This window comes from Amblyomma americanum, chromosome 6, assembly GCF_052857255.1.
Source record: "Amblyomma americanum isolate KBUSLIRL-KWMA chromosome 6, ASM5285725v1, whole genome shotgun sequence".
NCBI lineage: Eukaryota > Metazoa > Arthropoda > Arachnida > Ixodida > Ixodidae > Amblyomma > Amblyomma americanum.
In genome coordinates, this window is record NC_135502.1 from 193,299,224 (window position 1) to 193,326,648 (window position 27,425).

A 27,425-nucleotide genomic window follows, 5' to 3' on the forward strand; every position below is an offset into this window, starting at 1 on the left:
TACTCGCGTCCTCAGGAACAATATTTGCCTTGAGCGTCGCAATGAGGTCACGAGGCGAGACGTTCGCCTCGGGCGCGGAGGAAAGGAAAGCGATGTGAGGTGTGGGGACTTGCCGCAGGGGAGAGGGAGACGCCGCAGGAGGTGACGCAGCAGGCTCCCGGGAGGAAGAGCCACGCAGGACGTCCGCAAACGTGTGAGGCCGCGAAGCCTCCACAGGAACCGGACGCACGAGGGGCGAGGCAGGCACCGCAAGGCGCGCCTCCGCAGCAAACGCCCGAGCCCTGGCGTCCGAACACTCCCTCCGTTCAGCCGACCACATCGCCCGAAGGACCTCGGCGCGTCCGCGGGCGTCCGAGGCCAGGGCGCGGTAGTCCGCACATCGAAGCACCAGCTCCCTAAAGAGCTGGGAAATATGGGTGCGGGCCTGGACAGGTATCTTATTCTTGTCCAGGTTCAAGAAGTTCGTGAGGCGCTCTTGTAGGCGCGTCACCGCCTCGAAGTCGGGGAGGACCGAGAATGCCAGGTCCAAGCGAGCCGCGGCGTCCTCAGAGGCAGCCCCAGCACCAGGCGAAACAGCGGGCGGGGGCCGCGGCGCATCGCAGGCCAGACCTGAAACGAGCGACGCCGGGAGTGGGCCCGCAGACAAACCCGGGGCTCGAGGTCGTGGGGAGCCCGGGGCAGCCCCCGAAGATGACGCCGCCGCCTCAGCAGAAGGGCCGGAGACTGACCGAGACGCAGCAGGAAGCTGCGCGGCCGCAACCTGGTCCGGTAACGCCGCCAGAAGAGCGTCCCCGGTCTCGGAGAAAGGTGACCTTGAGGAGTCGGTCGCAACGCCCGGGTCGATGGTCGCGTCCAGGGAGAGCCGATGAACTACGACATGAGGTGAATTCGCCCGAGGGGGCGACGCAGAAGGAGGAGAGCGCGAAGCGCTCATGGCATTGGCAGCAACCGAGGCGAGCCCCGACCACCACCGGAACAATGCGAGGAAAGGCGCAGGGCCCGCAAGGGCAAGGCCCCAGAGCGCGAGCCAAAGTCCGGGCTCCGCGCAAAGCGATGAAAAAACGCCGGCGTCCCAAAAAAGGGAGCCGGCGCGGTCGAAAACCGCGGTGAGCCGAAGCGCTAAACGCCCACCTGCAGGCCCCGCAGCAGAAGGCCGGCGCAGGAAACCAGGCCGCAAACCAGGGCAGGAACCGCGGCGGCAGGCAGTCGGGCCCGGAACAAAGTCCCGGACCGCGAAAGAGACGACCGCAGGTAGCGCCGCAACGAAAACCGGTGCCGCAGAAGGCGCCGCGAAAGCTCGCAGAGAGCCCAAGGCCGCAGCAGAGCGCCGAGGACCGAGAGAGGGACTTCTTTCTCCTCTTCACAGCCGGCGCAGGCAGGAGCGGCAGCCAAGGGCCGCGCAGGGCAAAAAGCGGCAGGACCGCAAAAAGCGGCGAAAAAACCGCAAGCGGGCAGCCAGGACCGCATTGAGGAGGCCCGAGAAGGCAGCCCCAGGCGTCGAGGGGCCCCGCCCTCGGGGCGCAAACACAGAGAGCCGGCCTAGCGGAGAGCGCGAGCCAATTCGAATGCCGCCGCCGCGGGGAAACAGGCTTTATCCTCCCCAATTGGCGTGGCGGTTCCAGGGGCGGCCCTCCCGAGCACATTCCAGGACAAGGGAACTGTCAGCGATCCAGAGCGCGCCTTACCTTGAGGAGCGAGTGTCAGTTGATGGATGAAGAATGGAGGCCGGTGACCCGCGGGAACTGTCAGCGGGCCAGAGCGCGCCGTACCACAGCCGACGCTATGCGCTACCGCGAAGACAACCTTCTTTCCCTCGGACTCAACACGTGAGGAGAGCGAGACGATAAGTGCGGTGGTATGTGTGTGCGCCCAAGTGAAAGCCCTAGCCCCCCCTCTTTCCCCTCCGGCGTGGGCGTCCTCACCCTAGGGAGTGTGGAGAAGAGGATATAAAAATGGACAAACAGTACGGAAGACAACGCTCAGGACGACATCGTTCGCCAAGAGGGCCTTCAGCGCCGAAGCCCGACGGCGTGCAGCTTCTGCCAGCAACCGCTCGAGCCCAACTCCGGAGCCACTCCATCGCCCCCATGAAGTCCTCGGCACGTAAGCTCGGACGCCCCAGCCTCTGAATCTTAATCATGTATAATTATTGAACATATCTGTTTGTTTAAACTGAGCCATACGGTGTCTCTGCCTCTCCGTCCCGTGTGGACCTGCGCATTATGGGGGTCATCACAGTGCTGACAACCGCATCTCGGTTATTATACCAAACTGATTCGACTCATTTTGTCCCCAAGATCTGTTCAGTGGATCTGCCTACAAAAGCCAGCGTGCACGCTCTCGAAGGACACACTGCCAACAGGGCAGCACGGGATACACAGTGGCCTAAAAGAAAATCCACTCCTGTTATTACAGTAGGAGCCGTATCGCTCCGGGATCTTCAAGTGTGCTGACTACGGCATCGGGGTTATGAGACCGCACTGCTTCGGCGCATCTACACCTCAAGATCTGTTCCGTGGATCTGCCTATAAAAGCCAGCGTGCACTGCCTCAAAGGACACACTTGCAGCAGAGCAGCACCGCATGATCAGCTGGCAAAAGATATCCTGTTATTACATATTAGCCTTACCGCTCCGGCACCGCGACGAACATGGTCAAACACTCGTCATTGTTTTTCCAGGTAGCCCTGCTGTGGACCATAGCCACACCCTCGCGCGACGCCCATCCAAAAGAGCCACTGCTGCTTCAGCCTCACGAGCCGGTACAAACGCCGCCTTCAGCCAGCAAAAACAGACCCACAGACGGCAATCTTCCGCCATCCCTAGCCGGAACAAACTCCTTCGTCTGGCAACCTGGTGCTACCTCCTGTGCGGCCAACCCGCCGCGACTACTTCAGGCGCCACCGTTCTACGGCCAGTTCTGGCACGGCACCGCGACGAACATGGTCAAACACTCGTCATTGTTTTTCCAGGTAGCCCTGCTGTGGACCATAGCCGCACCCTCGCGCGACGCCCATCCAAAAGAGCCACTGCTGCTTCAGCCTCACGAGCCGGTACAAACGCCGCCTTCAGCCAGCAAAAACAGACCCACAGACGGCAATCTTCCGCCATCCCTAGCCGGAACAAACTCCTTCGTCTGGCAACCTGGTGCTACCTCCTGTGCGGCCAACCCGCCGCGACTACTTCAGGCGCCACCGTTCTACGGCCAGTTGGGGCACGGCACCGCGACGAACATGGTCAAACACTCGTCATTGTTTTTCCAGGTAGCCCTGCTGTGGACCATAGCCGCACCCTCGCGCGACGCCCATCCAAAAGAGCCACTGCTGCTTCAGCCTCACGAGCCGGTACAAACGCCGCCTTCAGCCAGCAAAAACAGACCCACAGACGGCAATCTTCCGCCATCCCTAGCCGGAACAAACTCCTTCGTCTGGCAACCTGGTGCTACCTCCTGTGCGGCCAACCCGCCGCGACTACTTCAGGCGCCACCGTTCTACGGCCAGTTGGGGCACGGCACCGCGACGAACATGGCCAAACACTCGTCATTGTTTTTCCAGGTTAGTTACATGGCAAACGCCACTTGTGTACGCACAAACGATCCTTTTTTGCTCGCGGTGTCGTGCCCCATTGAGCTGCGCAACTGTGTACGTAAACATATGTACCACCTACTTTGTTCCCACTGCCAATCATACTTTGACCTTTCGTTCCTACTCATCATGTCGGGTGACGTGGAACTAAACCCCGGACCTGCAAACAGCGATACGTCTACTTCTCTTGAACAAATATCGCAAACTCTGTCGCGCCTTGAGTCAACCCAGTGCACAATACTCAGTGAAATAGCATTAATTCGTGCTGCACAGAATAACATAGAAAGTCTCGTCAATGGCCTTTCCTCCCGCGTTGACACCCTCGAAAAAACAGTAGAAAAGATTCAGGCCGCAGAGCCGAATACATCCCTTAGCTCACATGGCGACGTTGCCAAGCTGACATCTGAAATCAGAACACTTACGGAAAAGTGCGAAGATGCGGAAAGTCGTCTGCGGCGATCAAATTTGCTATTCTTTGGAATTCAAGATTCCAACAATGAAACATGGGCTCAGTCTGAAACACACATTGTTACTTTTTTATCGGAGAAACTAAACATCGCCATCACAGCTGACGACATCGAAAGAGCACACAGGTTGGGCCGTTTTCAGGCATCCAAGAATCGTCCCATTATCGTAAAATTTCTACGCTTCAAAGATAAATCCAAAATCCTTGCCGCATCATCAGAATTGAAGGACACGTCTTTTTCCATTAGAGAAGACTTATCAGCGCGAGTGCGTCTAGCTAGAAAAAAACTTTACTTATACGCATCCCAGTATGAATCCAAGTTTAAGATCCGTTATGATAAACTGGTCATGAATAACAAACAGTTCATCTACAAAGCTGAGTCCGATTCAGTCGTCGAACTGTCATAGCCATCCAAATGCGCACGTGTTTCAACTGTTTCACACGCACCTCATCACAGCCATAACCCTCAAAAAGCGCCAACTGTTAACACAGTATCTATCATGCTCTCAAACGTTCGCAGTTACATATGCAAAAAGGAAGCACTGGAAACCTTTCTTGAAGATAACGATACTGACATCGCAATAATGACTGAATCATGGCTTAGCCCAGATATTCAGGACCACGAACTTCTCAGTAATGTCGTCACTTACACCATCCATAGGCTTCACCGTGTAGGGCGTCGAGGAGGAGGCGTTTTGGTATTTATGAATCCCAGACTTGTCTGTCAGCGCATAGCAACTAACTGTCATCACGAAATCATTTGCCTTCATGTTTCACTCCCGGCTAACGCGCTAATACTTATTTCTTGCTACCGCGCACCCGACTGCGATAATTCTTTCGTTGATGAACTTCACTCAGTCATTTTAAACTTGCATTCCCGCTTTCCACGTGCGACCTACTTATTGTCCGGCGACTTCAATTTCCCTGATATAGACTGGAATAATTTCATTGCTAAATCCACCCTAACAAAAAACTTTGTCGACCTTGCTCTCACGTTCAACTTCACTCAGATGGTCACTGTGCCAACTCGTGGTTCTAACATTTTGGATTTGATTCTCGTCTCTAATCCCGAATTAATTAAGTCTGTTCAAAGCATAAAGGGCGTAAGCGATCTCAACATTCTCTTATTCGACCTCTCCATTACGTTACAACATCGCCAACCTGAAACCAAGTACATCAGGGACTACAACAAAGCCAATTTTAACAAGATAAATACAGAACTAGATGTCTTTCTTCAACATTTTAGTCGCCTCGCTAATTATAGAACAGTTGAACAAAATTGGTCCTTATTCAAACACAAAATACTGTCTCTCATCGACAGGTTCGTTCCCCTGGTGCGCATTCGAGGGGATGCCAGCAAGCCTTGGTTTTCTAATTCATTGCGAAAACTAGCCAGAAGAAAAAAGCCTACTTTTCGGGAAGCTAAGCAAGCGAATTCTCCCCAGAAGTGGTCTTCCTACTTTAAAGCGCTACGTGAATACACGGGCCAATTGAAGCGCTCCAAACGAAAGTTCTTCCACCAAGACCTTCTAACTATTCTACGCGACAAACCGCAAAACTTTTGGAGCATATTAACCCCGAAACGCTGCCCGCCACACATGTCATTGACCCATTCTGATGGCTCGCATGTACCAGTTGACCAGTGCGCTGAAGTCATGAATTCGTATTTCGCTTCTGTATTCACTCATGAACCCACTTCCGACGTTCCCTTCCAACCGTGTTTTAACTACTCCGAAATGCAGCCGGTCACAATCACACCTGAAGGCATAGCGAAACTAATAGATAACCTTAAGATCTGTAGCAGTCCAGGCCCTGACAACATATCGCCTAAAATTCTAAAAGGTACCAAACTGGTTTCCAGTTTGATTTTACAGATAATTTTCAATCAGTCTATCGCCACAACATCAATTCCAAGTGACTAGAAAAATAGCACCGTAACCCCTGTACACAAATCTGGCAGCCGTTCTGACACTTCGAATTACCGCCCCATTTCTTTGACGTGCATCTCTTGCAAACTGCTAGAACATGTACTGTATTCAGCCATTGCATCACACCTTGACGCCAATTCTTTTTTCTTTCCGAATCAGCACGGTTTCCGTCGAGGCCTTTCATGCGAAACACAGCTATTCGAATTCACAACAGACCTTCACCTTAATCTCGACTCCGGCTTTCAAACTGAGGTAATTTATCTGGACTTTTCTAAAGCATTTGACTGCGTACCCCATCGTCGCCTCATGGCCAAACTTTCGAGCCTTCATCTTGACCCGCTGGTTTTATCGTGGATCCACTGTTTCCTCTCTAACCGTTCGCAACGCACTGTAATAGACAACCACCATTCTTCAGCTACAAACGTCATTTCGGGTGTTCCTCAGGGCTCTGTGCTCGGCCATCTTCTTTTTTTGGTATTTATTAACGACCTTCCTTGCAACATATCATCGTCAATTCGCCTATTCGCAGACGACTGCATTCTGTATCGACGCATATCATCTAACAACGATCAAGTCCTCCTCCAAAATGACCTCAACGAAATAACCAACTGGTGTACCCGGTGGCTGATGACGTTAAACGTTTCAAAATGCAAGTACATGACAGTATCACGTAAACGCAATAGCTTAGATTACCAGTATTCTTTAAGGTCAATCCCCCTAACACAAGTCGAGTCCTACCGGTACCTAGGAATAACAATCACTAGCAAACTTTCATGGTCCGAGCATATTTTAAACATAGTAGCTGAAAGTTCAAAATCGCTCAACAGACTGAGAAGGTACCTAGCCGTGTCCCCTCCATTCATCCGCAAACTCGCTTATGAAACATTCATTCGTACTAAACTAGAATATGCCTCACCCATTTGGAACCCGCACCAGTCATACCTAATTGAAGCATTAGAATCAGTACAAAGTCGTTCAGCCCGATTTATTACTTCATGTTACGATCGCAGAACCAGTGTTTCTGGCATAAAATCATCGCTTGACATACCGCCACTGTCTTTTCGCCGTAAAATTTCCCAACTCTGCCTTTTCCACAAGTTATACTACAGTTTTCCTCAATTGCACTGCACATTTCTACTCCCTCCCAATAGAACATCTCGTCGTCTTTTTAACAGCCTGAGCCTACAGCGCTTACATGGTTCCACCAATGCCTTCCAAAAATCCTTCCTGCCATCCGCCATTGAACTGTGGAATGAGCTGCCTGATGCCGTTGTAACTGAGCGCGATGCAAATAAATTCAAAACCCTGCTTTTAACTCATCTTTTTCGTTAGCGCACTTACAGTGTAATGCCCGACAATTTTCAGTACCACCTCTGCACATGTTACATTTTTGAACCCTAGTCTGCTAATCAGTTTTCCCGTTTTCTTCCTGTATATATAGCGTGATGGCCACAGTGCACCTGTGATTGTTCCCTTTTTCATTTTTCAATGCTCTTTTAACAATTGTTTTGCCTTCTTCACTGTTATATTTCAAATGTTCCTATTGTTTGTGATTTCGTATTTTTGCTCCCCCCTTATGTAATGCCCCAACTAGGGGTCCTTAAGGGAAAATAAATGATGATGATGATGATGATGATGACTGCAGGACTACCGCATCTGGGTTATGATAACACACTGCTTCGACGCATCTCAACCCCAAGAGCTGTCATCAGTAGATCTGCCTACAAAATTAAGCGTGCACGTTGTCGAAGGACACACTGGCAGCAGGACAGCACCGCATGAACAGCTGGCCTAAAAGAACACCTATTCCTGTTATTACAGTAGGAGCCGTATCGCTCCGGGTTCTTCAAGTGTGCTGACTACCGCATCTGGGTTGTGATACCACACTGATTCGACGCATCTCGATTCCAAGACCTGTTCATTGGATCTGCCTATAAAAGCCAGCGTACACGGTGTCGAAGGAGACACTGGCAGCAGGACAGCACCGCATGAACAGCTGGCCTAAAAGAACACCTATTCCTGCAATTACAGCAGGAGCCATATCGCTCCGGGATCTTCAAGTGTGCTGACTACGGCATCGGGGTTATGAGACCACACTGCTTCGTCGCATCTCCACCCTAAGAACTGTTCCGTGGATCTGCTATAAAAGCCAGCATGCACGCTCTCGAAGGACACACTGGCAGCAGGGCAGCACCGCTTACGCAGCTGGCCTAAAAGAAACGTCTACTCCTGTTATTAGAGTAGGAGCCGTATCGCTCTGGGATCTAAGCTGACTACCGCATTTGAGTTATGACACCACACTGCTTCGACGCATCTCCGACCCATGAGCTGTCATCAGCAGATCTGCATACAAAAGCCAGCGTGCACGGTCTCGAAGGACCCACTGGCAGCAGGGCAGCTCCGCATAAGCAGCGGGCCTAAAAGAAAATCTACTCCTGTTATTACAGTAGGAGCCGTATCGCTCCGGGATCTTCAAGTGTTCTGGCTACCGCATCTGGGTTATGATACCACAATGCTTCGACGCATCTCCACCCCAAGAGCTGTCATCAGTAGATGTGCCTACAAAAGCCAGCGTGCACGGTCTCGAAGGACCCACTGGCAGCAGGGCAGCTCCGCATAAGCAGCGGGCCTAAAAGAAAATCTACTCCTGTTATTACAGTAGGAGCCGTATCGCTCCGGGATCTTCAAGTGTGCTGACTACCGCAACTGGGTTATGATACCACTGTTTCGACGCATCTCCACCCCAAGAGCTGTCATCAGTGGTTCTGCCTACAAAAGCCTGCGTGCACGGCCACGAAGGACCCACTGGCAGAAGGACAGCACCGCATACGCAGCTGGCTTAAGAGAAAATCTACTATTATTACAGTAGGTCCTGTATCGCTAAGGGATCTTCAAGTGTGCTGACTACCGCATCTGGGTTATGATACCCCACTGCTTCGACGCATCTCCACCCCAAGAGCTGTCATCAGTGGATCTGCCTACAAAAGCCAGCGTGCACGGTTTCGAAGGACCCACTGGCAGCAGGGCAGCACCGCTTACGCAGCTGGCCTAAAAGAAACGTCTACTCCTGTTATTAGAGTAGGAGCCGTATCGCTCTGGGATCTAAGCTGACTACCGCATTTGAGTTATGACACCACACTGCTTCGACGCATCTCCGACCCATGAGCTGTCATCAGCAGATCTGCATACAAAAGCCAGCGTGCACGGTCTCGAAGGACCCACTGGCAGCAGGGCAGCTCCGCATAAGCAGCGGGCCTAAAAGAAAATCTACTCCTGTTATTACAGTAGGAGCCGTATCGCTCCGGGATCTTCAAGTGTTCTGGCTACCGCATCTGGGTTATGATACCACAATGCTTCGACGCATCTCCACCCCCAGAGCTGTCATCAGTAGATGTGCCTACAAAAGCCAGCGTGCACGGTCTCGAAGGACCCACTGGCAGCAGGGCAGCTCCGCATAAGCAGCGGGCCTAAAAGAAAATCTACTCCTGTTATTACAGTAGGAGCCGTATCGCTCCGGGATCTTCAAGTGTGCTGACTACCGCAACTGGGTTATGATACCACTGTTTCGACGCATCTCCACCCCAAGAGCTGTCATCAGTGGTTCTGCCTACAAAAGCCTGCGTGCACGGCCACGAAGGACCCACTGGCAGAAGGACAGCACCGCATACGCAGCTGGCTTAAGAGAAAATCTACTATTATTACAGTAGGTCGTGTATCGCTAAGGGATCTTCAAGTGTGCTGACTACCGCATCTGGGTTATGATACCCCACTGCTTCGACGCATCTCCACCCCAAGAGCTGTCATCAGTGGATCTGCCTACAAAAGCCAGCGTGCACGGTTTCGAAGGACCCACTGGCAGCAGGGCAGCCCTGCTTACGCAGCTGGCCTAAAAGAAACGTCTACTCCTGTTATTAGAGTAGGAGCCGTATCGCTCTGGGATCTAAGCTGACTACCGCATTTGAGTTATGACACCACACTGCTTCGACGCATCTCCGACCCAAGAGCTGTCATCAGCAGATCTGCATACAAAAGCCAGCGTGCACGGTCTCGAAGGACCCACTGGCAGCAGGGCAGCTCCGCATAAGCAGCGGGCCTAAAAGAAAATCTACTCCTGTTATTACAGTAGGAGCCGTATCGCTCCGGGATCTTCAAGTGTTCTGGCTACCGCATCTGGGTTATGATACCACAATGCTTCGACGCATCTCCACCCCAAGAGCTGTCATCAGTACATCTGCCTACAAAAGCCAGCGTGCACAGAGTCGAAGGACACACTGTCAGCAGGACAGCACCGCATGAACAGCTGGCCTAAAAGAACACCTATTCCTGTTATAACAGTAGGAGTCATATCGCTCCGGGATCTTCAAGTGTGCTGACTACCGCATCTGGGTTATGATACCACATTGTTTCGACGCATCTCCACTCCAAGAGCCGTCATCAGTAGATGTGCCTACAAAAGCCAGCGTGGCGGTCTCGAAGGACCCACTGGCAACAGGGTAGCTCCGCATAAGCAGCGGGCCTCAAGGAAAATCTACTCCTGTTATTACAGTAGGAGCCGTATCGCTCCGGGATCTTCAAGTGTGCTGACTACGGCATCGGGGTTATGAGACCACACTGCTTCGTCGCATCTCCACCCTAAGAACTGTTCCATGGATCTGCTATAAAAGCCAGCATGCGCGGTATCGAATGACACACTGGCAGCAGGACAGCACCGCATGAACAGCTGGCCTAAAAGAACACCTATTCCTGTTATTACAGTAGAAGCCATATCGCTCCGGGATCTTCAAGTGTGCTGACTACCGCATCCGAGTTATGATACCACACTGATTCGACTCATCTTGACCCCAAGATCTGTTCAGTGGATCTGCCTATAAAAGCCAGCGTGCACTGCCTCGAAGGACACACTTGCAGCAGGGCAGCACCGCATGATCAGCTGGCAAAGATATCCTGTTATTACATATTAGCCTTATCGCTCCGGGATCTTCAAGACTGCAGGACTACCGCATCTGGGTTATGATAACACACTGCTTCGACGCATCTCAACCCCAAGAGCTGTCATCAGTAGATCTGCCTACAAAATTAAGCGTGCACGTTGTCGAAGGAGACACTGGCAGCAGGACAGCACCGCATGAACAGCTGGCCTAAAAGAACACCTATTCCTGTAATTACAGCAGGAGCCATATCGCTCCGGGATCTTCGAGTGTGCTGACTACGGCATCGGGGTTATGAGCCCACACTGCTTCGTCGCATCTCCACCCTAAGAACTGTTCCGTGGATCTGCTATAAAAGCCAGCATGCACGCTCTCGAAGGACACACTGGCAGCAGGGCAGCTCCGCATAAGCAGCTGGCCTAAAAGAAAATCTACTCCTGTTATTACAGTCGGAGCCGTATCGCACCAGGATCTTCAAGTGTGCTGACTACCGCATCTGGGTTATGATACCCCACTGCTTCGACGCATCTCCACCCCAAGAGCTGTCATCAGTGGATCTGCCTACAAAAGCCAGCGTGCACGGTTTCGAAGGACCCACTGGCAGCAGGGCAGCACCGCTTACGCAGCTGGCCTAAAAGAAACGTCTACTCCTGTTATGAGAGTAGGAGCCGTATCGCTCTGGGATCTAAGCTGACTACCGCATTTGAGTTATGACACCACACTGCTTCGACGCATCTCCGACCCAAGAGCTGTCATCAGCAGATCTGCATACAAAAGCCAGCGTGCACGGTCTCGAAGGACCCACTGGCAGCAGGGCAGCTCCGTATAAGCAGCGGGCCTAAAAGAAAATCTTCTCCTGTTATTACAGTAGGAGCCGTATCGCTCCGGGATCTTCAAGTGTTCTGGCTACCGCATCTGGGTTATGATACCACAATGCTTCGACGCATCTCCACCCCAAGAGCTGTCATCAGTACATCTGCCTACAAAAGCCAGCGTGCACAGAGTCGAAGGACACACTGGCAGCAGGACAGCACCGCATGAACAGCTGGCCTAAAAGAACACCTATTCCTGTTATTACAGTAGGAGTCATATCGCTCCGGGATCTTCAAGTGTGCTGACTACCGCATCTGGGTTATGATACCACATTGTTTCGACGCATCTCCACTCCAAGAGCCGTCATCAGTAGATGTGCCTACAAAAGCCAGCGTGCACGGTCTCGAAGGACCCACTGGCAGCAGGGCAGCTCCGCATAAGCAGCGGGCCTAAAAGAAAATCTACTCCTGTTATTACAGTAGGAGCCGTATCGCTCCCGGATCTTCAAGTGTGCTGACTACCGCATCTGGGTTATGATACCCCACTGCTTCGACGCATCTCCACCCCAAGAGCTGTCATCAGTGGATCTGCCTACAAAAGCCAGCGTTCACGGACTCGAAGGACACACTGGCAGCAGGACAGCACCGCATGGACAGCTGGCCTAAAAGAATACCTATTCCTGTTATTACAGTAGGAGCCGTATCGCTCAGGGACCTTGAAGTATGCTGACTACCGCATCAAGGTTAAGAAACCATACTCCTTCGAGGTATCCCCATCCCAAGAGCTGTGATCAGTAGATCTGTCTACAAAAGCCAACGTGCACGGTGTCGAAGGACACATTGGCAGCAGGACAGCACCGCATGAACAGCTAGCCTTAAAGAACACCTATTCCTGCTATTACAGTAGGAGCCATATCGCTCCGGGTTCTTCAAATGTGCTGACTACCGCATCTGGGTTATGATACCACACTGATTCGACGCATCTCGACCCCAAGATTTGTTCAGTGGATGTGCCTATAAAAGCCAGCGTGCACGGTGTCGAAGGACACACTGGCAGCCGGACAGCACCGCATGAAAAGCTGGCCTAAAAGAACACCTATTCCTGTTATTACAGTAGGAGCCATATCGCTCCGGGATCTTCAAACATGCTGACTACCGCATCAGGGTTAAGAAACCATACTCATTCGAGGTCCTTCCACCCCAAGAGCTGTGATCAGTAGATCTGTCTACAAAAGCCAGCGTGCACGGTGTCGAAGGACACACTTTCAGCAGGACAGTACCGCATGAACAGCTAGCCTAAAAGAACACTTATTCCTGTTATTACAGTAGGAGCCATATCGCTCCGGGATCTTCAATTGTGCTGACAACCGCATCTGGGTTATTATACCACACTGATTCGACTCATTTTGTCCCCAAGATCTCTTCAGTGGATCTGCCTACAAAAGCCAGCGTGCATGGTCTCGAAGGACACACTGCCAACAGGGCAGCACGGGATACGCAGTGGCCTAAAAGAAAATCCACTCCTGTTATTACAGTAGGAGCCGTATCGCTCCGGGATCTTCAAGTGTGCTGACTACGGCACCGGGGTTATGAGACCGCACTGCTTCGTCGCATCTCCACCCTAAGAACTGTTCCGTGGATCTGCTATAAAAGCCAGCATGCGCGGTATCGAAGGACACACTGGCAGCAGGACAGCACCGCATGAACAGCTGGCCTAAAAGAACACCTATTCCTGTTATTACAGTAGAAGCCATATCGCTCCGGGATCTTCAAGTGTGCTGACTACCGCATCTGAGTTATGATACCACACTGATTCGACTCATCTTGACCCCAAGATCTGTTCAGTGGATCTGCCTATAAAAGCCAGCGTGCACTGCCTCGAAGGACACACTTGCAGCAGGGCAGCACCGCATGATCAGCTGGCAAAAGATATCCTGTTATTACATATTAGCCTTATCGCTCCGGGATCTTCAAGACTGCAGGACTACCGCATCTGTGTTATGATAACACACTGCTTCGACGCATCTCAACCCCAAGAGCTGTCATTAGTAGATCTGCCTACAAAATTAAGCGTGCACGTTGTCGAAGGACACACTGGCAGCAGGACAGCACCGCATGAACAGCTGGCCTAAAAGAACACCTATTCCTGTTATTACAGTAGGAGCCATATCGCTCCGGGATCTTCAAGTGTGCTGACTACCGCATCTGGGTTGTGATACCACACTGATTCGACGCATCTCGATTCCAAGACCGGTTCATTGGATCTGCCTATAAAAGCCAGCGTACACGGTGTCGAAGGAGACACTGGCAGCAGGACAGCACCGCATGAACAGCTGGCCTAAAAAGAACACCTATTCCTGTAATTACAGCAGGAGCCATATCGCTCCGGGATCTTCGAGTGTGCTGACTACGGCATCGGGGTTATGAGACCACACTGCTTCGTCGCATCTCCACCCTAAGAACTGTTCCGTGGATCTGCTATAAAAGCCAGCATGCACGCTCTCGAAGGACACACTGGCAGCAGGGCAGCTCCGCATAATCAGCTGGCCTAAAAGAAAATCTACTCCTGTTATTACAGTCGGAGCCGTATCGCACCAGGATCTTCAAGTGTGCTGACTACCGCAACTGGGTTATGATACCACTGTTTCGACGCATCTCCACCCCAAGAGCTGTCATCAGTGGTTCTGCCTACAAAAGCCTGCGTGCACGGCCACGAAGGACCCACTGGCAGAAGGACAGCACCGCATATGCAGCTGGCTTAAGAGAATATCTACTATTATTACAGTAGGTACTGTATCGCTAAGGGATCTTCAAGTGTGCTGACTACCGCATCTGGGTTATGATACCCCACTGCTTCGACGCATCTCCACCCCAAGAGCTGTCATCAGTGGATCTGCCTACAAAAGCCAGCGTGCACGGTTTCGAAGGACCCACTGGCAGCAGGGCAGCACCGCTTACGCAGCTGGCCTAAAAGAAACGTCTACTCCTGTTATTAGAGTAGGAGCCGTATCGCTCTGGGATCTAAGCTGACTACCGCATTTGAGTTATGACACCACACTGCTTCGACGCAACTCCGACCCAAGAGCTGTCATCAGCAGATCTGCATACAAAAGCCAGCATGCACGGTCTCGAAGGACCCACTGGCAGCAGGGCAGCTCCGCATAAGCAGCGGGCCTAAAAGAAAATCTACTCCTGTTATTACAGTAGGAGCCGTATCGCTCCGGGATCTTCAAGTGTTCTGGCTACCGCATCTGGGTTATGATACCACAATGCTTCGACGCATCTCCACCCCAAGAGCTGTCATCAGTACATCTACCTACAAAAGCCAGCGTGCACAGAGTCGAAGGACACACTGGCAGCAGGACAGCACCGCATGAACAGCTGGCCTAAAAGAACACCTATTGCTGTTATTACAGTAGGAGTCATATCGCTCCGGGATCTTCAAGTGTGCTGACTACTGCATCTGGGTTATGATACCACATTGTTTCGACGCATCTCCACTCCAAGAGCCGTCATCAGTAGATGTGCCTACAAAAGCCAGCGTGCACGGTCTCGAAGGACCCACTGGCAGCAGGGTAGCTCCGCATAAGCAGCGGGCCTCAAAGAAAATCTACTTCTGTTATTACAGTAGGAGCCGTATCGCTCCGGGATCTTCAAGTGTGCTGACTACCGCATCTAGGTTATGATACCCCACTGCTTCGACGCATCTCCACCCCAAGAGCTGTCATCAGGGGATCTGCCTACAAAAGCCAGCGTTCACGGAATCGAAGGACACACTGGCAGCAGGACAGCACCGCATGGACAGCTGGCCTAAACGAATACCTATTCCTGTTATTACAGTAGGAGCCGTATCGCTCAGGGACCTTGAAGTATGCTGACTACCGCATCAAGGTTAAGAAACCATACTCCTTCGAGGCATCTCCATCCCAAGAGCTGTGATCAGTAGATCTGTCTACAAAAGCCAGCGTGCACGGTGTCGAAGGACACACTGGCAGCAGGACAGCACCGCATGAACAGCTAGCCTTAAAGAACACCTATTCCTGTTATTACAGTAGGAGCCATATCGCTCCGGGATCTTCAAATGTGCTGACTACCGCATCTGGGTTATGATACCACACTGATTCGACGCATCTCGACCCCAAGATTTGTTCAGTGGATCTGCCTATAAAAGCCAGCGTGCACGGGGTCGAAGAAAAAACACTGGCAGCCGGACAGCACCGCATGAAATGCTGGCCTAAAAGAACACCTATTCCTGTTATTACAGTAGGAGCCATATCGCTCCGGGATCTTCAAACATGCTGACTACCGCATCAGGGTTAAGAAACCATACTCCTTCGAGGTCCTTCCACCCCAAGAGCTGTGATCAGTAGATCTGTCTACAAAAGCCAGCGTGCACGTTGTCGAAGGACACACTGGCAGCAGGACAGCACCGCATGAACAGCTGGCCTAAAAGAACACCTATTCCTGTTATTACAGTAGGAGCCATATCGCTCCGGGATCTTCAAGTGTGCTGACTACCGCATCTGGGTTGTGATACCACACTGATTCGACGCATCTCGATTCCAAGACCTGTTCATTGGATCTGCCTATAAAAGCCAGCGTACACGGTGTCGAAGGAGGCACTGGCAGCAGGACAGCACCGCATGAACAGCTGGCCTAAAAGAACACCTATTCCTTTAATTACAGCAGGAGCCATATCGCTCCGGGATCTTCGAGTGTGCTGACTACGGCATCGGGGTTATGAGACCACACTGCTTCGTCGCATCTCCACCCTAAGAACTGTTCCGTGGATCTGCTATAAAAGCCCCGCATGCGCGGTATCGAAGGACACACTGGCAGCAGGACAGCACCGCATGAACAGCTGGCCTAAAAGAACACCTATTTCTGTTATTACAGTAGAAGCCATATCGCTCCGGGATCTTCAAGTGTGCTGACTACCGCATCTGAGTTATGATACCACACTGATTCGACTCATCTTGACCCCAAGATCTGTTCAGTGGATCTGCCTATAAACGCCAGCGTGCACTGCCTCGAAGGACACACTTGCAGCAGGGCAGCACCGCATGATCAGCTGGCAAAAGATATCCTGTTATTACATATTAGCCTTATCGCTCCGGGATCTTCAAGACTGCAGGACTACCGCATCTGGGTTATGATAACACACTGCTTCGACGCATCTCAACCCCAAGAGCTGTCATCAGTAGATCTGCCTACAAAATTAAGCGTGCACGTTGTCGAAGGAGACACTGGCAGCAGGACAGCACCGCATGAACAGCTGGCCTAAAAGAACACCTATTCCTGTAATTACAGCAGGAGCCATATCGCTCCGGGATCTTCGAGTGTGCTGACTACGGCATCGGGGTTATGAGACCACACTGCTTCGTCGCATCTCCACCCTAAGAACTGTTCCGTGGATCTGCTATAAAAGCCAGCATGCACGCTTTTGAAGGACACACTGGCAGCAGGGCAGCTCCGCATAATCAGCTGGCCTAAAAGAAAATCTACTAATGTTATTACAGTCGGAGCCGTGTCGCACCAGGATCTTCAAGTGTGCTGACTACCGCAACTGGGTTATGATACCACTGTTTCGATGCATCTCCACCCCAAGAGCTGTCATCAGTGGTTCTGCCTACAAAAGCCTGCGTGCACGGCCACGAAGGACCCACTGGCAGAAGGACAGCACCGCATACGCAGCTGGCTTAAGAGAAAATCTACTATTATTACAGTAGGTCCTGTATCGCTAAGGGATCTTCAAGTGTGCTGACTACCGCATCTGGGTTATGATACCCCACTGCTTTGACGCATCTCCACCCCAAGAGCTGTCATCAGTGGATCTGCCTACAAAAGCCAGCGTGCACGGTTTCGAAGGACCCACTGGCAGCAGGGCAGCACCGCTTACGCAGCTGGCCTAAAAGAAACGTCTACTCCTTTTATTAGAGTAGGAGCCGTATCGCTCTGGGATCTAAGCTGACTACCGCATTTGAGTTATGACACCACACTGCTTCGACGCATCTCCGACCCAAGAGCTGTCATCAGCAGATCTGCATACAAATGCCAGCGTGCACGGTCTCGAAGGACCCACTGGCAGCAGGGCAGCTCCGCATAAGCAGCGGGCCTAAAAGAAAATCTACTCCTGTTAATACAGTAGGAGCCGTATCGCTCCGGGATCTTCAAGTGTTCTGGCTACCGCATCTGGGTTATGATACCACAATGCTTCGACGCATCTCCACCCCAAGAGCTGTCATCAGTACATCTGCCTACAAAAGCCAGCGTGCACAGAGTCGAAGGACACACTGGCAGCAGGACAGCACCGCATGAACAGCTGGCCTAAAAGAACACCTATTCCTGTTATTACAGTAGGAGTCATATCGCTCCGGGATCTTCAAGTGTGCTGACTACCGCATCTGGGTTATGATACCACATTGTTTCGACGCATCTCCACTCCAAGAGCCGTCATCAGTAGATGTGCCTACAAAAGCCAGCGTGCACGGTCTCGAAGGACCCACTGGCAGCAGGGCAGCTCCGCATAAGCAGCGGGCCTAAAAGAAAATCTACTCCTGTTATTACAGTAGGAGCCGTATCGCTCCGGGATCTTCAAGTGTTCTGGCTACCGCATCTGGGTTATGATACCACAATGCTTGGACGCATCTCCACCCAAAGAGCTGTCATCAGTACATCTGCCTACAAAAGCCAGCGTGCACAGTGTCGAAGGACACACTGGCAGCAGGACAGCACCGCATGGACAGCTGGCCTAAAAGAACACCTATTCCTGTAATTACAGCAGGAGCCATATCGCTCCGGGATCTTCGAGTGTGCTGACTACGGCATCGGGGTTATGAGACCACACTGCTTCGTCGCATCTCCACCCTAAGAACTGTTCCGTGGATCTGCTATAAAAGCCAGCATGCACGCTCTCGAAGGACACACTGGCAGCAGGGCAGCTCCGCATAATCAGCTGGCCTAAAAGAAAATCTACTCCTGTTATTACAGTCGGAGCCGTGTCGCACCAGGATCTTCAAGTGTGCTGACTACCGCAACTGGGTTATGATACCACTGTTTCGACGCATCTCCACCCCAAGAGCTGTCATCAGTGGTACTGCCTACAAAAGCCTGCGTGCACGGCCACGAAGGACCCACTGGCAGAAGGACAGCACCGCATACGCAGCTGGCTTAAGAGAAAATCTACTATTATTACAGTAGGTCCTGTATCGCTAAGGGATCTTCAAGTGTGCTGACTACCGCATCTGGGTTATGATACCCCACTGCTTTGACGCATCTCCACCCCAAGAGCTGTCATCAGTGGATCTGCATACAAAAGCCAGCGTGCACGGTCTCGAAGGACCCACTGGCAGCAGGGCAGCTCCGCATAAGCAGCGGGCCTAAAAGAAAATCTACTCCTGTTATTACAGTAGGAGCCGTATCGCTCCGGGATCTTCAAATGTTCTGGCTACCGCATCTGGGTTATGATACCACAATGCTTCGACGCATCTCCACCCCAAGAGCTGTCATCAGTACATCTGCCTACAAAAGCCAGCGTGCACAGAGTCGAAGGACACACTGGCAGCAGGACAGCACCGCATGAACAGCTGGCCTAAAAGAACACCTATTCCTGTTATTACAGTAGGAGTCATATCGCTCCGCGATCTTCAAGTGTGCTGACTACCGCATCTGGGTTATGATACCACATTGTTTCGACGCATCTCCACTCCAAGAGCCGTCATCAGTAGATGTGCCTACAAAAGCCAGCGTGCACGGTCTCGAAGGACCCACTGGCAGCAGGGCAGCTCCGCATAAGCAGCGGGCCTCAAAGAAAATCTACTCCTGTTATTACAGTAGGAGCCGTATCGCTCCGGGATCTTCAAGTGTGCTGACTACCGCATCTGGGTTATGATACCCCACCGCTTCGACGCATCTCCACCCCAAGAGCTGTCATCAGGGGATCTGCCTACAAAAGCCAGAGTTCACGGACTCGAAGGACACACTGGCAGCAGGACAGCACCGCATGGACAGCTGGCCTAAAAGAATACCTATTCCTGTTATTACAGTAGGAGCCGTATCGCTCAGGGACCTTGAAGTATGCTGACTACCGCATCAAGGTTAAGAAACCATACTCCTTTGAGGCATCTCCATCCCAAGAGCTGTGATCAGTAGATATGTCTACAAAAGCCAGCGTGCACGGTGTCGAAGGACACACTGGCAGCAGGACAGCACCGCATGAACAGCTAGCCTTAAAGAACACCTATTCCTGTTATTACAGTAGGACCCATATCGCTCCGGGATCTTCAAATGTGCTGACTACCGCATCTGGGTTATGATACCACACTGATTCGACGCATCTCGATTCCAAGACCTGTTCATTGGATCTGCCTATAAAAGCCAGCGTACACGGTGTCGAAGGAGGCACTGGCAGCAGGACAGCACCGCATGAACAGCTGGCCTAAAAGAACACCTATTCCTGTAATTACAGCAGGAGCCATATCGCTCCGGGATCATCGAGTGTGCTGACTACGGCATCGGGGTTATGAGACCACACTGCTTCGTCGCATCTCCACCCTAAGAACTGTTCCGTGGATCTGCTATAAAAGCCAGCATGCACGCTCTCGAAGGACACACTGGCAGCAGGGCAGCTCCGCATAATAAGCTGGCCTAAAAGAAAATCTACTCCTGTTATTACAGTCGGAGCCGTGTCGCACCAGGATCTTCAAGTGTGCTGACTACCGCAACTGGGTTATGATACCACTGTTTCGACGCATCTCCACCCCAAGAGCTGTCATCAGTGGTTCTGCCTACAAAAGCCTGCGTGCACGGCCACGAAGGACCCACTGGCAGAAGGACAGCACCGCATAGGCAGCTGGCTTTAGAGAAAATCTACTATTATTACAGTAGGTCCTGTATCGCAAAGGGATCTTCAAGTGTGCTGACTACCGCATCTGGGTTATGATACCCCACTGCTTCGACGCATCTCCACCCCAAGAGCTGTCATCAGTGGATCTGCCTACAAAAGCCAGCGTGCACGGTTTCGAAGGACCCACTGGCAGCAGGGCAGCACCGCTTACGCAGCTGGCCTAAAAGAAACGTCTACTCCTGTTATTAGAGTAGGAGCCGTATCGCTCTGGGATCTAAGCTGACTACCGCATTTGAGTTATGACACCACACTGCTTCGACGCATCTCCGACCCAAGAGCTGTCATCAGCAGATCTGCATACAAAAGCCAGCGTGCACGGTCTCGAAGGACCCACTGGCAGCAGGGCAGCTCCGCATAAGCAGCGGGCCTAAAAGAAAATCTACTCCTGTTAATACAGTAGGAGCCGTATCGCTCCGGGATCTTCAAGTGTTCTGGCTACCGCATCTGGGTTATGATACCACAATGCTTCGACGCATCTCCACCCCAAGAGCTGTCATCAGTACATCTGCCTACAAAAGCCAGCGTGCACAGAGTCGAAGGACACACTGGCAGCAGGACAGCTCCGCATAAGCAGCGGGCCAAAAAGAACACCTATTCCTGTTATTACAGTAGGAGTCATATCGCTCCGGGATCTTCAAGTGTGCTGACTACCGCATCTGGGTTATGATACCACATTGTTTCGACGCATCTCCACTCCAAGAGCCGTCATCAGTAGATGTGCCTACAAAAGCCAGCATGCACGCTCTCGAAGGACACACTGGCAGCAGGGCAGCTCCGCATAAGCAGCTGGCCTAAACGAAAATCTACTCCTGTTATTACAGTCGGAGCCGTATCGCACCAGGATCTTCATGTGTGCTGACTACCGCAACTGGGTTATGATACCACTGTTTCGACGCATCTCCACAAGAGCTGTCATCAGTGGTTCTGCCTACAAAAGCCTGCGTGCACGGCCACGAAGGACCCACCGGCAGAAGGACAGCACCGCATACGCAGCTGGCTTAAGAGAAAATCTACTGTTATTACAGTAGGTCCTGTATCGCTAAGGCATCTTCAAGTGTGCTGACTACCGCATCTGGGTTAGATACCCCACTGCTTCGACGCATCTCCACACCAAGAGCTGTCATCAGTGGATCTGCCTACAAAAGCCAGCGTGCACGGTCTCGAAGGACCCACTGTCAGCAGGGCAGCACCGCTTACGCAGCTGGCCTAAAAGAAACGTCTACTCCTGTTATTAGAGTAGGAGCCGTATCGCTCTGGGATCTAAGCTGACTACCGCATTTGAGTTATGACACCACACTGCTTCGACGCATCTCCGACCCAAGAGCTGTCATCAGCAGATCTGCATAAAAAAGCCAGCGTGCATGGTCTCGAAGGACCCACTGGCAGCAGGGCAGCTCCGTATAAGCAGCGGGCCTAAAAGAAAATCTACTCCTGTTATTACAGTAGGAGCCGTATCGCTCCGGGATCTTCAAGTGTTCTGGCTACCGCATCTGGGTTATGATACCACAATGCTTCGACGCATCTCCACCCCAAAAGCTGTCATCAGTACATCTGCCTACAAAAGCCAGCGTGCACAGAGTCGAAGGACACACTGGCAGCAGAACAGCACCGCATGAACAGCTGGCCTAAAAGAACACCTATTCCTGTTATTACAGTAGGAGTCATATCGCTCCGGGATCTTCAAGTGTGCTGACTACCGCATCTGGGTTATGATACCACATTGTTTCGACGCATCTCCACTCCAAGAGCCGTCATCAGTAGATGTGCCTACAAAAGCCAGCGTGCACGGTCTCGAAGGACCCACTGGCAGCAGGGCAGCTCCGCATAAGCAGCGGGCCTAAAAGAAAATCTACTCCTGTTATTACAGTAGGACCCGTATCGCTCCGGGATCTTCAAGTGTGCTGACTACCGCATCTGGGTTATGATACTCCACTGCTTCGACGCATCTCCACCCCAAGAGCTCTCATCAGTGGATCTGCCTACAAAAGCCAGCGTTCACGGACTCGAAGGACACACTGGCAGCAGGACAGCACCGCATGGACAGCTGGCCTAAAAGAATACCTATTCCTGTTATTACAATAGGAGCCGTATCGCTCAGGGACCTTGAAGTATGCTGACTACCGCATCAAGGTTAAGAAACCATACTCCGTCGAGGCATCTCCATCCCAAGAGCTGTGATCAGTAGATCTGCCTATAAAAGCCAGCGTGCACGGTGCCGAAGGACACACTGGCAGCCGGACAGCACCGCATGAAAAGCTGGCCTAAAAGAACACCTATTCCTGTTATTACAGTAGGAGCGATATCGCTCCGGGATCTTCAAACATGCTGACTACCGCATCAGGGTTAAGAAACCATACTCCTTCGAGGTCCTTCCACCCCAAGAGCTGTGATCAGTAGATCTGTCTACAAGAGCCAGCGCGCACGGTGTCGAAGGACACACTGGCAGCAGGACAGTACCGCATGAACAGCTAGCCTAAAAGAACACTTATTCCTGTTATTACAGTAGGAGTCATATCGCTCCGGGATCTTCAAGTGTGCTGGCAACCGCATCTGGGTTATTATACCACACTGATTCGACTCATTTTGTCCCCAAGATCTCTTCAGTGGATCTGCCTACAAAAGCCAGCGTGCACGGTCTCGAAGGACACACTGCCAACAGGGCAGCACGGGATACGCAGTGGCCTAAAAGAAATGCCACTCCTGTTATTACAGTAGGAGCCGTATCACTCCGGGATCTTCAAGTGTGCTGACTACGGCACCGGGGTTATGAGACCGCACTGCTTCGGCGCATCTCCACCCCAAGATCTGTTCCGTGGATCTGCCTATAAAAGCCAGCATGCGCGGTATCGAAGGACACACTGGCAGCAGGACAGCACCGCATGAACAGCTGGCCTAAAAGAACACCTATTCCTGTTATTACAGTAGAAGCCATATCGCTCCGGGATCTTCAAGTGTGCTGACTACCGCATCTGAGTTATGATACCACTGATTCGACTCATCTTGACCCCAAGATCTGTTCAGTGGATCTGCCTATAACAGCCAGCGTGCACTGCCTCGAAGGACACACTTGCAGCAGGGCAGCACCGCATGATCAGCTGGCAAAAGATATCCTGTTATTACATATTAGCCTTATCGCTCCGGGATCTTCAAGACTGCAGGACTACCGCATCTGGGTTATGATAACACACTGCTTCGACGCATCTCAACCCCAAGAGCTGTCATCAGTAGATCTGCCTACAAAATTAAGCGTGCACGTTGTCGAAGGACACACTGGCAGCAGGACAGCACCGCATGAACAGCTGGCCTAAAAGAACACCTATTCCTGTTATTACAGTAGGAGCCATATCGCTCCGGGATCTTCTAGTGTGCTGACTACCGCATCTGGGTTGTGATACCACACTGATTCGACGCATCTCGATTCCAAGACCGGTTCATTGGTTCTGCCTATAAAAGCCAGCATACACGGTGTCGAAGGAGACACTGGCAGCAGGACAGCACCGCATGAACAGCTGGCCTAAAAGAACACCTATTCCTGTAATTACAGCAGGAGCCATATCGCTCCGGGATCTTCGAGTGTGCTGACTACGGCATCGGGGTTATGAGACCACACTGCTTCGTCGCATCTCCACCCTAAGAACTGTTCCGTGGATCTGCTATAAAAGCCAGCATGCACGCTCTCGAAGGACACACTGGCAGCAGGGCAGCTCCGCATAATCAGCTGGCCTAAAAGAAAATCTACTCCTGTTATTACAGTCGGAGCTGTATCGCACCAGGATCTTCAAGTGTGCTGACTACCGCAACTGGGTTAATATACCACTGTTTCGACGCATCTCCACTCCAAGAGCTGTCATCAGTGGTTCTGCCTACAAAAGCCTGCGTGCACGGCCACGAAGGACCCACTGGCAGAAGGACAGCACCGCATACGCAGCTGGCTTAAGAAAAAATCTACTATTATTACAGTAGGTCCTGTATCGCTAAGGGATCTTCAAGTGTGCTGACTACCGCATCTGGGTTATGATACCCCACTGCTTCGACGCATCTCCACCCCAAGAGCTGTCATCAGTGGATCTGCCTACAAAAGCCAGCGTGCACGGTTTCGAAGGACCCACTGGCAGCAGGGCAGCACCGCTTACGCAGCTGGCCTAAAAGAAACGTCTACTCCTGTTATTAGAGTAGGAGCCGTATCGCTCTGGGATCTAAGCTGACTACCGCATTTGAGTTATGACACCACACTGCTTCGACGCATCTCCGACCCAAGAGCTGTCATCAGCAGATCTGCATACAAAAGCCAGCGTGCACGGTCTCGAAAAACCCACTGGCAGCAGGGCAGCTCCGCATAAGAAGCGGGCCTCAAAGAAAAGCTATTCCTGTTATTACAGTAGGAGCCGCATCGCTCCGGGATCTTCAAGTGTGCTGACTACCGCATATCGGTTATGATACCCCACTGCTTCGACGCATCTCCACCCCAAGAGCTGTCATCAATGGATCTGCCTACAAAAAGCCAGCGTTCACGGTCTCGAAGGACACACTGGCAGCAGGACAGCACCGCATGAACAGCTGGCCTAAAAGAACACCTATTCCTGTTATTACAGTAGGAGCCATATCGCTCCGGGATCTTCAAGTGTGCTGACTACCGCATCTGGGTTATGATACCACACTGATTCGACGCATCTCGACCCCAAGATTTGTTCAGTGGATCTGCCTATAAATTCCAGCGTGCACGGTGTCGAAGGACACACTGGCAGCCGGACAGCACCGCATGAAATGCTGGCCTAAAAGAACACCTATTCCTGTTATTACAGTAGGAGCCATATCGCTCCGGGATCTTCAAGTGTGCTGACAACCTAATCTGGGTTATGATACCACACTGATTCGACTCATTTTGACCCCAAGATCTGTTCAGTGGATCTGCCTATAAAAGCCGGCGTGGACGGGTTCGAAGGACACACTTGCAGTAGGGCAGCACCGCATGATCAGCTGGCCTAAAAGATATCCTGTTATTACATAGGAGCCAGATCGCTCCGGGATCGTCAAGCCAGGAATACCGCATCTGGGTTACGATAACACACTGCTTCGACGCATCTCAACCCAAGAGCAGTCAACAGTAGATCTGCCTACAAACGCCAGCGTGGAAGGTCCCGAAGAACCCACTGCCAACAGGGCAGCACGGGATACGCAGCTGAGCTCAAAGAAAATCAACTCTTGTTATTACTGTAAGAGCCGTATCGCTCCGGGATCTTCAATTGTGCTGACTACGGCATCGGGGTTATGAGACCGCACTGCTTCGGCGCATCTCCACCCCAAGATCTGTTCCGTGGATCTGCCTATAATAGCCAGCATGCACGGTCTCGAAGGACGCACTGGCAGCAGGGCAGCACCGTATGAATAGCTGGCCTAAAAGAACACATATTCCTGTTATTACAGCAGGAGCCAGATCGCTCCGGGATCTTCAAGTATGTTGTCTACCGCATCAGGGTTAAGAAACTATACTGCTTCGATGCATCTCCACCCCAAGATCTGTGATCGGTAGATCTGCCTACAAAAGCCACCGTGCACGGTGTCGAAGGACACACTGGCAGCAGGACAGCACCTCACGAACAGCTGGCCTAAACGAACAACTGTTCCTGTTATAACAGTAGGAGCCATATCGCTCCGGGATCTTCAAGTGTGCTGACTACAGCATCTGGGTTATGATACCACACTGATTCGACTCATCTCGACCCCAAGATCTGTTCAGTGGATCTGCCTATAAAAGCCAGCGTGCACAGTCTCGAGGGACACACTTGCAGCAGGGCAGCACCGCATGATCAGCTGGCCTAAAAGATATCCTGTTATTACATAGGAGCCATATCGCTCCGGTATCTTCAAGAGGTACTTTGATTTGGGCTAGTTGGTTCATATCTTGAAAGAAGTTAGGACGACGCTAAAACGACAGACACAAAGAGGCGCCCGTCCTGTTGTGTTCGCGCCTCTTTGTCTTTGTCGTTTTAGCGCCATCCTAACTTCTTTCTAGATCTTCAAGAGTGCAGGCCTACCGCATATGGGGTATGATAACACACTGCTTCGACGCATCTCCACCCCAAGAGCTGCCATCAGTAGATCGGCCTACAAAAGCCAGCGTGCACGTTCACGAAGAACCCACTGGCAACAAGGCAGCACGGCATACGCAGCTGGCCTAAAAGAAAATCACCTCCTGTTATTACAGTAGGAGCCGTATCGCTCCGGGATCTTCAAGTGTGCTGACTACGGCATCGGGGTTATGAGACCACACTGCTTCGTCGCATCTCCACCCTAGGAACTGTTCCGTGGATCTGCTATAAATGCCAGCATGCACGCTCTCGAAAGACACACTGGCAGCAGGGCAGCTCCGCATAAGCCGCTGGCCTAAAAGAAAATCTACTCCTGTTATTACAGTCGGAGCCGTATCGCACCAGGATCTTCATGTGTGCTGACTACCGCAACTGGGTTATGATACCACTGTTTCGACGCATCTCCACAACAAGAGCTGTCATCAGTGGTTCTGCCTACAAAAGCCTGCGTGCACGGCCACGAAGGACCCACTGGCAGAAGGACAGCACCGCATACGCAGCTGGCTTAAGAGAAAATCTACTGTTATTACAGTATGTCCTGTATCGCTAAGGCATCTTCAAGTGTGCTGACTACCGCATCTGGGTTATGATACCCCACTGCTTCGACGCATCTCCACCCCAAGAGCTGTCATCAGTGGATCTGCCTACAAAAGCCAGCGTGCACGGTTTCGAAGGACCCACTGGCAGCAGGGCAGCACCGCTTACGCAGCTGGCC

At 51.9% G+C, this 27,425-nt stretch overlaps 1 protein-coding gene across 1 annotated transcript in view; it reads left to right on the top strand.

The window, feature by feature from the left end:
* The first annotated feature begins 2,649 nt into the window (after positions 1 to 2,649).
* Positions 2,650 to 27,425, top strand: part of LOC144095668 (uncharacterized) — a 144,065-nt gene continuing 119,289 nt past the window's right edge. The window contains exon 1 of the mRNA XM_077629338.1: positions 2,650 to 3,503. Coding sequence (XP_077485464.1) covers positions 2,650 to 3,503 — 854 coding nt within the window. The remainder of the gene's footprint in view (positions 3,504 to 27,425) is intronic.